The 15,223-nt window shown below is 36.9% G+C and overlaps 1 protein-coding gene across 5 annotated transcripts in view; it reads left to right on the top strand.

The window, feature by feature from the left end:
• PTPN20 (protein tyrosine phosphatase non-receptor type 20) overlaps positions 1-15,223 on the top strand; it is a 110,995-nt gene that overhangs the window by 53,561 nt on the left and 42,211 nt on the right. For 3 of the 5 annotated variants that reach the window (XM_040485673.1, XM_040485672.1, XM_040485674.1), the window contains one exon: positions 8,379-8,488. In XM_040485673.1, coding sequence (XP_040341607.1) covers positions 8,441-8,488 — 48 coding nt within the window. In that variant the 5' untranslated portion in view covers positions 8,379-8,440. Of the gene's footprint in view, positions 1-2,393; positions 2,489-8,378; positions 8,489-15,223 lie in introns of those variants that run through there. The other 2 variants (XM_040485670.1, XM_040485671.1) reach the window with 1 other exon arrangement.

Here is a 15,223-nt window from a genome sequence, read left to right as displayed (position 1 = left end):
GCCTTCTAGCACCCTGTTTCTCTGGAAACCTGGTAAAAGTGGACTATCAGCTGTATTACCAGGTGGCATTGGCTATGATAAAAATGATCCCCAGACAGGGAGGATTATGACTAGGACAATAAATGTCTTAATGAGAGTACTAATGGCATGAATGTGGGAATCCCCTTGCAGTGAGCCCTAGGTTAGGTTCATGCATTCTTACAAGAGATATGGGTTCCTGTGCTGCTTGAGGTTTCTAAGGAGGGGGACTTAGGTACCCACCCACCCATTGCTTCACACCGAGCTTACACTAGAATGCTGCTAGGACTCTTAATGAGGGCAAGCGTAAGACTGTCCTGCTCACATGTTGTGGTTTTCCACCGTATCCTCTGCAAAGCTCATCTGGTACCAGGTGTGGCCTACTGGATCTTGTGAATGTCCAGTTGAACGCAAGATCGTTGTTGGTGGTTGCGCAGAGTGGGTGAGGAACACTTCACATCGAAATTGTTTCTAGGTGAATTAAGTCCCCAAATATTAAAAGCAAATGTTAAAAAATTTTGGAAAAGTATTTGAGAGTAGATGATTTTCTTGCATAGGGAAAGACTTTTTTATCTTTTTATTTCAATTTTTATTTATTTATCTACCTATTTTTATTTAAGTACACTTGACACACAGTATTACATTAGTTTCTGGTGTCCAATATAATGACTCAACAACTCTGTATGTTGTGCTATACTTGTGTCACCACAAGGAAAGACTTTTTATGTTTTATGTATTATTCAAAATGACAATTAGCTAATCCATTAGAATTTACTATATTTAGAAAACTACTGCTAAAATATGAGTTAATTTCAAGCAATCCTTATTCATATTAGATTAAAAACCTAATAACTTATATGTTTTGATTTGTTCAACCAAATGAATATGCTTGGTAAGAACAGTGTTGGGTAATTGTTTACATCTGTCCATTAACGTGCTTGTTTCTAAAATTGATTGTGTTTGAGTCCATGTTCTGGAATGATGGCTACATATATGCCCACAATAGGTATTCCAGGTCTAAAAAGTTTCATGGAATAAGCAAAACACACACACGCACATGCACACGCACACACACACACATACTTCCGAGCGGGGAAAGATTAATAAGTTTTACACAATCAGAGTCGTCAAAGATACTTGAGAAAAGATGAAAAGACATGGCATATAGGCTGTGACTTGAGATGCTGCATGAGAAATAGGCATGAGGTGAGGGTGGTCAGTTAGGCAGAGGCCAGAGGCTCTGCCTGGACCTGGGATCTGCTGTTTCTTTCGCTCAGGATGCTTCCCTGTCTCTTTGCTTAGCCCTTCCTTTTGCCTTTTAGGTACATGGCAGTTACGTATCACCATACTCTGTTACTGCAGTAACACCACCAGCTGTAATTTGTATGTGTTTGCTTGTGTGTTTTCTTTCTCCCCATGAGAGTATATATGCTCTGCAAGGGCAGAACACATACCTCTCTTGTTCACTGTTTTATCCATAGCACTTAGACCACTATCTGTGCATACTGGGTCCTCAGAAAATAATTGTCAAATGAATGGATTAATTGAAACAGAATTGAGGGCTAAAATATTGATTGAATTTTTAATTTAATGTGATTTTTCCCCTCTACTCTCAATTTTTTTTGTTATTATTATTTTTTTACTATACAGGACTCTGTGAATGCAACAAAGTGGAAAAAAGTCTAGGGGGCAGAAGAAAATCTCACGGCAGAAACATACTTAGAATTAATTACTGGATTAGATTATATAAGTATTAAAATAAAGCTAAATATAGTGCTAAGAATTTTGTATGTAAACTAAATGTGATAAGCATTCATTATAAGAATCTTCACTGGGCTACAGTGATAGTCTTTTTTTTTTCTTATCACAAATGAAGCTTATTTTTATCAACTTTTGTAAAATAACTTGGGTGACTCAGTAAAAATCATTTGTGTGTGCATAGTACTTTATACTCTTTTTACAGTTTGGAAAATATTTAATAGGGAGAAATACATTTCAAGTGATTTTATAGGAATAGAAATCAAACTGTGATTGTGGTTTTAATTCTGTTATTAAATACCTTAGCACTCTTCTTAATAAGCTATAGAAATCGGGGGTGCCTGGGTGGCTCAGTTGGTTATGTGTCCGACATTGGCTCAAGTCATGATCTCGTGGTTTGTGAGTTCGAGCCCCATGTTGGGCTTTGCACTGATAGTGTGGAGCCTGCTTCACATTCTCTGTCTCCCCCTCTCTGTGCCCCTCCCCTGTGCTTTCTCTCTCTCTCTCAAAAATAAATAAACATTAAAAAATAAAAAATCTATAGAAATCATATTTCTTTTAAACTATACATTCCTAAAATCATAGCCATAATTTTCTTTCCTTTCTTATTCCTGTAGGTTTTGGCAAAGGAAGATAGCTCAGAGGAGGTAAAATTCTCTCCTCAGAGTTCCCAAAATGATTATGAGGATATTTTAAAAGATGCTACAGAAAGGTATAATGTGCTTATTTAGTGAGTTTTCTATTCATATTCATAGCTAGCTCTCTCAGTGGAGACAGTGAATAATGGCCTTCAAATGTTTGGTTAGTTTTTCAAGATACAGCTCTTTGTAGTAAGTACAGCCTGATTTGGCTAGAAATAAGATGTATTTATGATCTCATAAATATACTATTAACAGATGAAAAAGATATCCCTAAACAATGTAATTTCTCTGTCATCTCAACAATTGTACGTTTCCAGAGTCATGGTGTTTGGAACTTTGGAGAGGACAGCGTACTTGAAGTAAGGTAAAGCTCAGTACACAACTAAATTTTACTAGAAATGATATTTGGTTCCAGAAAGAAAATAATGTGCTGGAAACAATAGAATTGTTAGCGTGGTGAATTTTTGGTACTATATATGAAAGAATTTAAGGAACCAAAAGAAAAGTAAATTTCCATTAGAAAAACAAAACAAAAATAATATTCATCCTTATAAACTGTTCACATTTAGGTGTTACATGCAAAATCATGTCAAATAAGAGAACATTTTAGTGAGCCATATTTCCTTAGAGTTTTATAACTAATATTAGTGGCATAGCACTGCATAATAATGTGTATAATAGGTAACTTGCATATATAACTTTCAAAAGTGCGTTAGGTGAACAAATAATAATTCAAAAGGCATTTTGAGATACTATTATAATCTAATAGTTTATATTAATTTACTAGATACTGATTATATACTAAACACTGTACACAACTGCAAAATATTACACAGCTCTTGCCCTTTATAGGTTTTTAAAAATTGTTTTTAATGTTTATTTATTTTTGAAAGAGATACAGAGTGAAAACAGGGGAGGGGCAGAGAGAGAGGGAGACATAGAATCTGAAGCAGGCTCCAGGCTCTGAGCTGTCAGCACAGAGCCCGATGCGGGGCTCAAACCTGTGAACCATAAGATCATGACCTGAGGCAAAGTCAAATCCTTAACTGACTGAGTCACCCAGGTACCCCTAGTTTATAGTTTAATTAAGGAAACAGATATGTAAAAGACAAATTTAAGTACAATGTAGTAAATACTACTATAGAGTCAAAGTCCAAGGATTGTGAATATAGAAGACAGATAAATATGTATAGGGGGCTTCACCAGCTTCTTTGAAGAAAAGATACATAGGTTGGATTTAGGACCTTAAATAAGTAGAAACTAGCAGGTGAAAAGGAAGGGAAGATGGGGTGCCTGGGTGGCTCAGTCGGTTAAGCGTCCAACTTCGACTTAGGTCATGATCTCACAGTTTGTGGGTTTGAGTCCCACATCGGACTCTGTGCTGACAGCTCAGAGCCTGGAGCCTGCATTGGATTCTGTGTCTCCCTTTCTCTCTGCCCCTTCCCCACTTGCGCTCTGTCTCTGTCTCTCAAAAATAAATAAAAGTTAAAAAAAAATAAAAAAGAAAAGGAAAGGAAGAAAATTTCAAGCTGGAGGAAGAGGTTTGAGCAAAGGTAAGAAGTTGTGAAAATATCTTATTAATGGTGATAAATGTTATGTGTCAAGAGTTGTAGGGTACATGTGAATTGGAATGCCAGGAAGCTTGAGAAGGTAAGAGGTACAGCCAAACGTAAGGTGGGCCAGAATGTGAAGGAAGTTGATATATGTGAGATCAAGGAGTACATATTTTAGTCCATTTGTTGGAATGAAAAGAAAGTACAGGGACTTTTTTTTTTTTTTTTTTTTTTGCTGTATCCATGTATATGTCTGTCTGTTTATCTAGAAAAAGAGGATTGCTGGTCGTCAGGTGGATGATAGGTGGCAAGAAGTGGGGAGCAATTAGATATTTACAGTAATCTTAAAAAAGATGAGAAGGAGAAAGAGTAAGAAACTTTAAATCACTTCCAGAAGCAAAAGAAAAAGGCATTTTTTTTTTGTTAAGATTAAAACATAAGATACATAAAGGAGATTAGTAGGGATGACGCACAGATTGGCTGGGGCCAGATTGCCAGTGTCTTAAACTTATGTAAGAAGCCTGGGTTTATCTTGAAGGTGATGGGCAGGCATAATTAAATTTGAATTTAGGAACAGTTGTCTTTAGACATCAGAGATTAGAACCAGAAGTCAAATTAGGAGGCTTTTGTTAAATGGGGCTATGAATGAAAGCACAAGTAAAGGGAGTAGTAAGAAGCTGGAAAGGAACAGAAAATGGGTATGGCTAGTATTTGAAAAATCTGTTTGAGATAGGAGGTTGAAAAGGGTTTCTATTTTTTTCCAATTTTTATTGGAATTCTAGTTAGTTAAAATATACTGTAATATTGTTTTTAGTGGTAGAATTGAGTGATTCATCACTTACATATAACACACAATGTTCAATATATGTAAACATATGACATACATATAATGACAAGTGCCCTCCTTAATACCCGTCATCCATTTAGCCCATCCCCCACCCACTTCCCTCCATCAACCCTCAGTTTGTTTTCTTTTGTAATGAGACCCTTATGATTTGTTTCCCTCTTTTTCCCCCCATCCAATATGTTCATCTGTTTTGCTTCTTAAATTCCACAATATGAGTGGTATTCTATTGTATTTATCTTTCCCTGACTGATTTATTTTGCTTAGCATAACGAACATACTGCATCTCCATCCAGGTCATTACAGGTGGCAAGATTCATTACTTTTGATGGCTGAGTAATATTCCATTGTATATATATATATATATATATATATATATATATATATACACACAGCTTTTTTCTCTTTTTTAAAAAAAATTTTATGTAAATCAAAGTTAGTTAACATATAGTGTAATAATGGTTTCAGTAGTAGAATTTAGTGATTCGTCACTTACATATTATTTCACTTAGCATAATACATTCTAGTTCTATCCACATTGTGGCAAATGACGAGATTTCATTCTTTTTGATTGCTGAGTAATATTCCATTGTGTGTGTGTGTGTGTGTGTGTGTGTGTGTGTGTGTGTATAATATTTTCTTTATCCATTTGTCAGTCAATGGACATTTGGGCTCTTTCCATAATTTGGCTGTTGTTGATAGGGTTGCTTTAAACATAGGGGTGCAGGTGCACCTTTGAGTCAGCATTTTGGTATCCTATGGATAAATACCTAGTAGTGCAATTGCTGAGTCACAGGGTTGCTTTATTTTTAATTTTTTGAGGAATATCTATATTGTTTTCCAGAGTGGCTGAACCAGTTTGCATTCCCACCAGTAGTGCAAAAGTGTTCCCCTTTCTCCACATCCTCTCCAATATCTGTTATTTCCTGAGTTGTTAATTTTAGGAATTCTGACTGGTGTGAAGTGGTATCTCATCATTGTTTTGATTTGTGTTTCCCTGATGATGAATGGTGTTGAGCATCTTTTCATGTGTCTCTTAGCCATCTGGATGTCTTCTTTGGGAAAGTGTCTGTTCCTATCTTCTGCCCATTTCTTCACTGGATTATTTTTTTGGGGGTGTTGAATTTTTTTTTAATTTTTTTACATTTATTTATTTATTTTTGAGAGACAGAGATAGAGCACGAGTGGGGAAGGGGAAGAGAGAGAAGGACACACAGAATCTGAAGTAGTCTCCAAGCTCTGAGTTGTCATCACAGAGCCCAACGCAGGGCTTGAACTCATGAACCGCGAGATCATGACCCGAGCTGAATTTGGATGTTTAACCGATTGAGCCATCCAGGTGCCCCTTGGGTGTTGAGTTTGATAAGTTCTTTATAGATTTTGGATACTAACCCTTTATCCGATATGTCATTTGCAAGTATCTTCTCCCATTCCATCAGTTGCCTTTTAGTTTTGTTGATTGTTTCCTTTCCTGTGCAGAAGCTTTTTCTCTTGATGAGGTCCTGATAGTTCATTTTTGCCTTTGTTTCCCTTGCTCCTGGAGATATGTCTAGTAGGAAGTTGCTGTGGCCAAGGTCAAAAGGGTTGTTGCCTGTTTTCTCTTCTAGGATTTTGATGGTTTCCTGTCTTACATTTAGGTCTTTCATCCATTTTGAGTTTATTGTTTGTATATGGTGTAAGAAAGTGGTCCAGGTTCATTCTTCTACAGGTCACTGTCCAGTTTTCCCAACACTATTTGCTGAAGAGACTCTTCTTTCCATTAGATATTCTTTCCTGCTTTGTCAAAGATTAGTTGGCCATATGTTTGTGGGTACATTTCTGGGTTTTCTATTCTGTTCTATTGATCTATGTGTCTGTTTCTGTGCCAGTACCATACTATCTTGATGATTACAGCTTTGTAATACAGTATGAGGTCTGGAATTGTGATGCCTCCAGCTTTGGTTTTCTTTTTCAACATTACTTTTGCTATTTGGGGTCTTTTCTGGTTCCATACAGATTTTAGAATTGTTGTAGCTCTGTGAAGAATGCTGGTGTAATTTTGATAGGGATTGCATTGAATGTGTAGATTGTTTTGGGTAGTATCGACATTTTAACAATATTTGTTCTTCCTACCCAGGAGCATGGAATCTTTACCCTTTTTGTGTGTGTGTGTGTCTTCTACAATTTCTTTCATAAGCTTTTTATGGTTTTCAGTGTATAGATTTTTCACCTCTTTGGTTAGGTTTATTCTTAGGTATTTAATGGTTTTTGGTGCAATTGTAAATAGGATCAATTCCTTGATTTCTCTTTCTGCTGCTCCATTATTGGTGTATAGAAATGCAGCTGATTTCTGAATGTTGATTTTATATCCTGTGACTTTGCTAAGTTCATATATCAGCTCTAGCAGTTTTTTGGTGGAGTCTTTCGAGTTTTCCACATAGAGTATCATGTCATCTGTGAAGAATGAAAGTTTGACTTCTTCCTTGCTGATTTCGTTGCCTTTTATTTCTTTTTGTTATCTGATTGCTGAGGCTAAGACTTCCAACACTCTGTTGAACAACAGTGGTGAGAATGGACATCCCTGTCATGTTCCTGACCTTGTGGGTAAAGCTGTCAGTTTTTCCCCATTGAGGATGATATTAGCTATGGGTGAAAAGAGTTTCTATTTTTAAGATTAGGGAGAATTGAGTATTCTTATGTTATGGCAGAATTTGTACATAGGGAGAGATTAATTATATATATATGAAAATGTCATTTCAAAGAAAAGACTTAGGAGATAGAAGGTGTGGAGTTGAATGTGGAAGGATTAATTGTGATCAGGGAGAAAGTAAAGAATAATGAAACATATTGATGTATCTAAGTACCCATTTTATTTTTTAAAATGTTTATTTTTTGAGAGGGAGAGAGAGAGAGAGAGAGAGAGAGAGAGAGGATCAGAAGCAGGCTCTGCGCTGGTAGTGCGGAGTCTGATGTGGGGCTCGAACTCACAAACCACAAGACCATGACCTGAGCTGAAGTCAGACACTTAACTGACTGAGCCACCCAGGTGCCCCATAAGTACACATTTTAAAAGAGAATTAGTTGAACGAATTCTTGCTTCCTGGCTTGCATTTTCCAGAAGGGGCTCTGTTTATACTAAGGCAGAGAATTAAGATAGGGTCTAAATGAGGGCGGTGGTTCAGAATTAGCTGTCATGGAAGAAAAGTAGAGGAGACTCAACAGGGACATACATCACAGTATTTTCCACATGGCTCTGTGCTGATATCAGAAATCCCAGTGACCTCAGTACTTGTCTCTCACAGCCTGGGTAAAGGAGGAAAGAAGGGGCGTAGGTAGATTGATCCAAGATGGCTAGTTTGCAAGCCAGATAAATGTGGGAAGAGATGGAGTTTGTGATCAGACATTGGGACTTCAGAGTGATCCCTTTTGAAGTGGGCCAATTCTGGGTGCTTACAACAGAAGTACGTGGCTAAACTTAAATAAAGATGAATGTCAACTGAATAACTAATATAGATTATCAGAGATTCTTTAAGAAATGTATACATTGTTTGAAACCATGAACAGCGAAATATATTTCTTTTCTAGTGACAGTGACCCAAGCATATGGGCCACCAGTGGCTTCCTAAGAGACAAGTGGAGCAGTGAGGATGAAGAACTTGCAGGGCCATCCCAGACTGTCCCTCCTCAGCTCCACGGTATGACTTCATCCTCTTTTTATTATCACATTCTTGAAGAAGCTATATTTCAGAGGTATGAACCAAGAAATTTCTAATATAAATGTGGGAAAGAGCTAGGAAAAACTGTTTTAGATGGAGCAAACATGATTTCCTAGGATTTTTTTAAGAATGAAGAAAATGCTCCACACCTCACCTTCATAAGGGCAAATCTCTCCCTTTCTTTAAATACTTTAATTTACAGTAAAACCTTGGATTGTGAGTAACTTGTTTTGAGAGTCCTCAGCAAGACAAGCAAACGTTTCTAATAAATTTTAACTTGAAAAATGAGCGATGTCTTACAATACAAGTAATATGTGATGCCGAATGTCACATGATCACAACTGAGCTAATAATTCTTGAAATTTGCTTTGTTATACAAGTGCTTTGGATTACAAGCATGTTTCCATTCTAATAGACTTAGAATGAATTATGCTTGCAATCCAAACATGTCAATTTAATAAAATGAGCTATTTATATTTTCTTATACTAGGAATTATAGATTTGTGTAGACTTGCACATGACCTGCTTCCTCATTTTTTAAATTTTAATTTGTTGCACAGTATATATACTTTGTAAGTAAAATAATAACTTTTTTTTGGATTACACATAGGGTATATTATGAGGAAAAAATAAAATACAAATTTTATAAAAAATAAATCATAATACTGAAGATAGTCAAAATTTTTGTGTATATGTATTTACATTTTATATAATATAAACATAAATATAACCATGAACATACATAGATTTACATATAAAGTTATAAAAATTATAAAAACATATAAATTTATATATATGTAAAATTTTTGTGTGAGATTGGGGAATCCCATACCTCAAAAACCTTGGAGCTAGAGAGGACTATAGAGATCACTCATCTCAACCTTAGATCAAGTGCCAGAATCATCTTGTCTAATGACTTTTTTAAAGTTGGAAAATGTCAAATCTACTGAAGGCAATCTCACACTTATGTAATTATTAAAATACAGATCTGACACAAAAATAGTTAATGAGAAAATCAGCATACAGTTCTGTAAGGTTAGACAAAAGGTCTACCACCACCGTCAGCATATAGTGCATTTCCTTCACCCTTTAAATTTCTCTTGTACTGTTTTGAGTCTTCCCCTGACCCAACACAAGCACCTGACAACCAGTAATCTCTTTTCATTCTTGTTAGTTTTCTTTTCCAAAGTGTTGCATAAACAGAATCATAAATATGTTGCCTTTTGAGTACAGTTTTTTTTGTAATGCTATTGATATTCATGTACACCATTGCTTTTATTGGTATTTAATTTTTTTTTTCTGAATAGTATTCCAATGTATGGCTACACCAGTTTGTTTATCCACTCACCAGTTGAGGCACAGTTGGGTGTTTCCACATTTTAACAATTATGGATAAAAAACACTACAAACTTTCACGTACTGGTCTTGTGTAAAGCTACATTTTCATTTCTTTAAGGTACATGTATCTATGATTGGGATTTTGAAATTGTAAGTGTATATAATTGACAAATTGTTTTCCAGAGGGGCTGTACAAATATGCTTTTTACCTTTTTTCCTCCTATTTTTTCTCTTAGAGTTTCAGTTAAGGTAATTTTTATCAACTCATCTTCAAGTTTATTGCCTCTTTCCTCAGCTGTGTTAGTCTACTCCTGATGAACCCATTTGAAAGCATACTTTAGCTCTCACAAAGGTTTTGACTTTATCTTATAGTTTCCTTCTCTGTTCAAATTCCTTATCTGCTCATGTACTTTGTTCACCTTTTCCATACAGCTTTCACATATTAATTATAGTTATTTAGAATTCCCTCTCTTATGATTCTAACACATGGGTCATTTCTAAGTTTGTTTTTTTTTTCTGTAGATTGCCTTGTTCTTTTGACAGTGATTTTGTTATTGTTGCTGCTTCTTGTATATCTTGTAAATTTTGATAGAGTGTTGATGTCGGGTGTAGAAGAGTAGAGATTGAGATAAATGGGATTTATGCCTATTCCCCGTTAGGCCATTAGTATAGGTACTTGAGTTAGTGTGTTTAGGACATGAGCTGGACTTTGCTTTTGTGTTGGTGTCATGACCTACAGTGAACTATTAACTGAAAATTTAAATCTTTCTCAAGATTTGAATTGTACTTAGGGTGGCAACTGCAATGCTGGAGTTTCCCTTCTCATTCCTGTTCCATCCTTAGCTTCAGGCCTTCCCCATGTACCTGTGCTTCAGAAGTGCTCTTCCCTACACTCATGGCCCTGCTCTAGTGGTAGGTAGCCTGGTGCTGGCTGGCCTGGAGAGGAGGGCAGGTAGTGTTTTGTGGTCGTAGTCCAGTCTCGGCCTTAGGCAAGTTCTCTGTTCCTGGTTGTCAGTGGAGGGGCTTTGTCAGTGATGCTGCCTCTCCTCATTATGGCATTCAAACTCTGCTTTATATTTTTGGCAGGTTTACTGTGGGAGGAGGTTTCCTGTCGGAGGGGGTTTCCTTAGTGGTGAGAGACTTACTATAGTATTGGTTTAGGATCCTGAGCTTAAGACTGTTTCCTGCCCTTCCTCCAGGAGTGGAGTGTTTTTCTTTTGCCTGTCCCAGAGGCGGTGATTCTTCACCTGTGCACAGTGGGGTTTGCTGCTGTTCCGCCTGCAAATGAAGACGTTTCTTCAATGCGGAGGTGTAGGTCCAAGTAACGGCTTTATACATTTTCTGCAGTGGTAGTAACTCTTCTCCTCCGAGCCTGTACCACTGAGGGAAAGATTCCTTCCATTTCCTACTCTGTTTCCTTTATTTTTTGTTTTTTAATGAGCACCTATTGGAGGCCTGTTGAGTCTGCAAGAGTGTTGCAAAACCCTTTTATCTGTGGCTTCCCGGAATTTTAAATTGTCACATTAGGCCACATTCAGCCTTCAGGAATACATCAAGTTTTTTTTTTTTAAATCTGAATACTTCTTTTACACTTGTATGGTGTCTGGCATCTCTTTCTCCCATTAGCTGCTACAAGTGAACTCGTGTTGGTGACCTGTCTCTCCTTGGAGGCGTCTGTCTTTCCTTAGACTTCAGACTACTTGGTTGTCCTGCAGCCACAGCTCTCCAGTGGATTTTTTTTTATTGGTTTTTATTTTGCAGTTTTCAACTTTTACATGTTGTTAGTGTATGGGTGATGCTTATACCAGCTTTCTACGTTTTAGGCAGAAGCGGAAGTTTTAATACAAATTTATTTTTAAAATAAAAATGAACACATTCCTTTGTAAACATGCCTTTTTAATAAACACATATTTACCCAACAGTTTTTAAAACCTAAATGATACTTCATTGTATGAGTGCACAATTATCTGCATAGTCAGTCTCTTCTTGTTGGTCAGTTAGGGTAGTTCTTTTAAAAATATTATTATAATATAAAGTAATATGATAAACATCCATGGAACTGAACCTTTGGGGAAATTCTTGGATTGGGTTGGAAAAAAGAAGGAAAGCTTTATTCATGGTACTGCTGCTGCAGCAATAGCAGGAAGCTTATGATCTAAGATCAGTGTCTAACCAAGCAGGTGGTTTTGAGAGCTGAGATTTGGAACGATGAGGAAAAAGAAACTTGCAGTTGGTATATTACGGGTTATTCTTTTGAGTTCTGTCAAGATATGATGATTAGGTGGTTTTGTTGTGCTTTATTACACTCTTGCAATGGCAACTAATATCAGTGCTATGTGACATTGGTTTCTGTATGATAAGAGAGTGGCATGGCCTGGCCCTCAGAAGCAAGGCCAGCTCCCCAGGGAGAGCAGACAGGAGCTGCTTTTTCTTTCCCAGTCCCCTTCTTTTCCCCTCTTTTTAATTTTCACTTTAGGGTTAGGTCTGTCCTGGGGTCTGTTACTGAGACTGAGATCTGTACTAATAAAGGATTAATGCCAGAAAACATAAAGAACTATAAATTAATAGGTAAAAGACAATAGGAAAAATGGGCAGAAGGCATTGCTATGGACTACTTTTTCGCCCTCCCCCCAGCTCCCCGAATTCATGTTGGATCTCGAATGTGATGACAGATGGAGATGGGGCCTTGGGGAGGTAATTGAGTTCAAATGAGGTTATGAAGGTGGAGCCCCATGATGGCATTGGTACCTTTATAAAGGGATGAAGGAACTAGAGCTCTCTTTCTATAATGTGGGGATGCAGGAAGAAAGCAGCCATCTCTAAACCAGAAAGAGGGCATTCACAGAGAATTCAACCATGCTGGCACCCTGAGCTCAGACTTCTGGCTTCCAGAACTGTGAGAAAGAAATATTTGTTGTTTAAGCCCCCGAGTCTATTACTTGTTGTAGCAGCCCAAGTACTGTTTAAGCCCCCGAGTCTGTTACTTGTTGACCAGACAGATGTCAGTAGGCACTTGACAGAAGAGGAAATCTGAAAAAGGTACTCAACCTAATTTTTAATCAGGGAAGTGAAAATCAAACCACAGTGAAGCAACAATTTACAATGACTAAATTGTTAAAAATTTTAAAATGCGACAGTAGTTCTAAGTGCTACCTAGAAAGGCAAATCCTTCCCTTCATTTAAAAAAAAATAAATGTAAAGGAGATTACATTAAAAAAATAAATGTAAAGGAGGGGTACAAACTTCCAGTAATAAAATAAACAAGTCATGGGGATGTAACGTAAAGCATAGGGTGTATAGTCAATAATAGTGTAATAACTTTGGTGACAGGTGGTAACTAGACTTATTGTGGGCATTATCTTATAATGTACAAAGATAAAAAATGACTATACAGCTTAAGCTAATAGATATTGTATGCCAATAGTGCTTTAATAAAAAATTTTGTAGGCTAGTTGGGCTCTTGCTATATGTGGTATTTTAAATTATTTTGTTCATTCCCACAACCCCCCTTTTTTTTCTTTCTACAAATTTTTATTTAAATTCCAGTTAGTAAACATACAGTGTAATATTAGTTTCAGTTGTAGAATTTAATGATTCATCACTTACAGTGCTTATCACAAGTGTCCTGTTTAATGCCCACCACCTATTTAACCCATCCCCCGCCCACCTCCCTCCATCAATTCTCAGTTTGTTCTCCATAGTTGGGTCAGTGTCTTCATTTGCGTCTCTTCCCACTCCATGTTCATCTGCTTTATGTTTTAAATTCCACATATGGATGAAGCCATAAGGTATTTCTCTTTCTCTGACTGACTTACTTTGCTTAGAATCATAGTTTCTAGCTCCATCCACATTATTGCAAATGGTGAGATTTCATTCTTTTCCATGGCTGAATAATATTCCATTGTCTGTGTGTGTGTGTGTGTATGTATGTATATATATATATATATATATATATATATATATATATATATATCACACATCTTCTTTATCCATCATCAGTTGATGAACACTTGGGTGCTTTCCATAGTTTGGCTGTTGTTGATAACGCTACTGTAAATATTGGGATGCATATACCCCCATGTATATTTTGAAATTCAGATTGGAGTGGCAACATATTCATTTGGGAAGTATTGCCATTTTTATGATACCAAGTTTTTCCCTCTGTGTAAAAAATGAGGTGTGTCAGGAGATAAGCTATAGTGTGTGTGAACTACAAAATTGCTATTGTTTCAGGTTCACCGTCCTAAGTCTCACATAAGAACCTCTCTCGTCAATCATCTTAACTGGAAACATTTAGGAAATGGAATTCTGGGAGAAGAAGTTCAGCCTAGCCATATTGACATATTGCAAAATAACCACAGTCCATCTTTTGTCAACTTGGCACCCACATGTATCTCTTTAAACCATACCTAATCTCCAAATAAAAACATATGTTTCCATCTACGATGATACAGTTATCCTGTGTGCAACTGAAAACACCTTCTCACCCCATCCTCAAAAGAGAATATAAAAATCTCCCTTTTGTCTTTTTTTCTCTTTTTAATGTTTGTTTATATTTGAGAGGAGGAGGGAGGGGGAGAGAGAGAGAGAGAGTGAGAGAGAGACTGAGTGTGAGTGGGAAGGGGCAGAGAGAGAGGGAGACACAGAATCCAAAGCAGGCTTCAGGCTCTGAGCTGTCAGCACAGAGCCTGGTGCAGGGCTCAAACTCACAGACCTCGAGATCATGATCTGAGCTGAAGTTGGACCCTTAACTGACTGAGCCACCTAGGCTCCTCTCCCCTTTTGTCTTTGAGTGATGTCTTCCTTGTTCAGCTGATTAACACTTCGCCTTTACTATCCTATAAAAGAAAACAAAAATATGTGGTTAATTTACATATTTGAATGTATGTGAATACTTGATATATTGTGTCAGACATTTATATTGAAAAAGGAAGACTTACTTGTAACTATTATGTCCTCATTTGTGCAGCTGGTCACAAGGTTGTATCTGGTAGAACTGCCTTCTTCTACTAATTTGGAATTCTCTTTGACCCCAGCAAGCACCTCAGTTGGTTGTGGTTCCTTGTCTGGTAGGATGATGCAAACCTTCATCCCTTCATCCCTTCATCCCTTCATCACTAAGCTAGTAGCAGTCATGTCTAAATTTAACTGTTATCATTTTCCACTGACTTTAATCACTGTAAAGGCACTCTAGAAGATCACCTACATTCTCAACATACTCCTTACCCCTGCTGTTTAGTAGGAACCCAATTTCCCCTTGATAATTAGAATTAGTCATATCAAGCATTATAGTAGCCCCTCTTTTTCTGTCAGTTTGGTAGCATGAGGAGCCCAAAATGGGCTGGTGGCATTCTCAACTTCTAACGTTATCAATAG

The sequence above is a fragment of the Herpailurus yagouaroundi genome, unplaced genomic scaffold (genome assembly GCF_014898765.1).
Source record: "Herpailurus yagouaroundi ecotype Mexico unplaced genomic scaffold, PumYag 163, whole genome shotgun sequence".
Classification (NCBI taxonomy): domain Eukaryota; kingdom Metazoa; phylum Chordata; class Mammalia; order Carnivora; family Felidae; genus Herpailurus; species Herpailurus yagouaroundi.
Note: the sequence above shows the minus strand (reverse complement) of the source record. Positions and strands in the feature narration are given on the sequence as shown.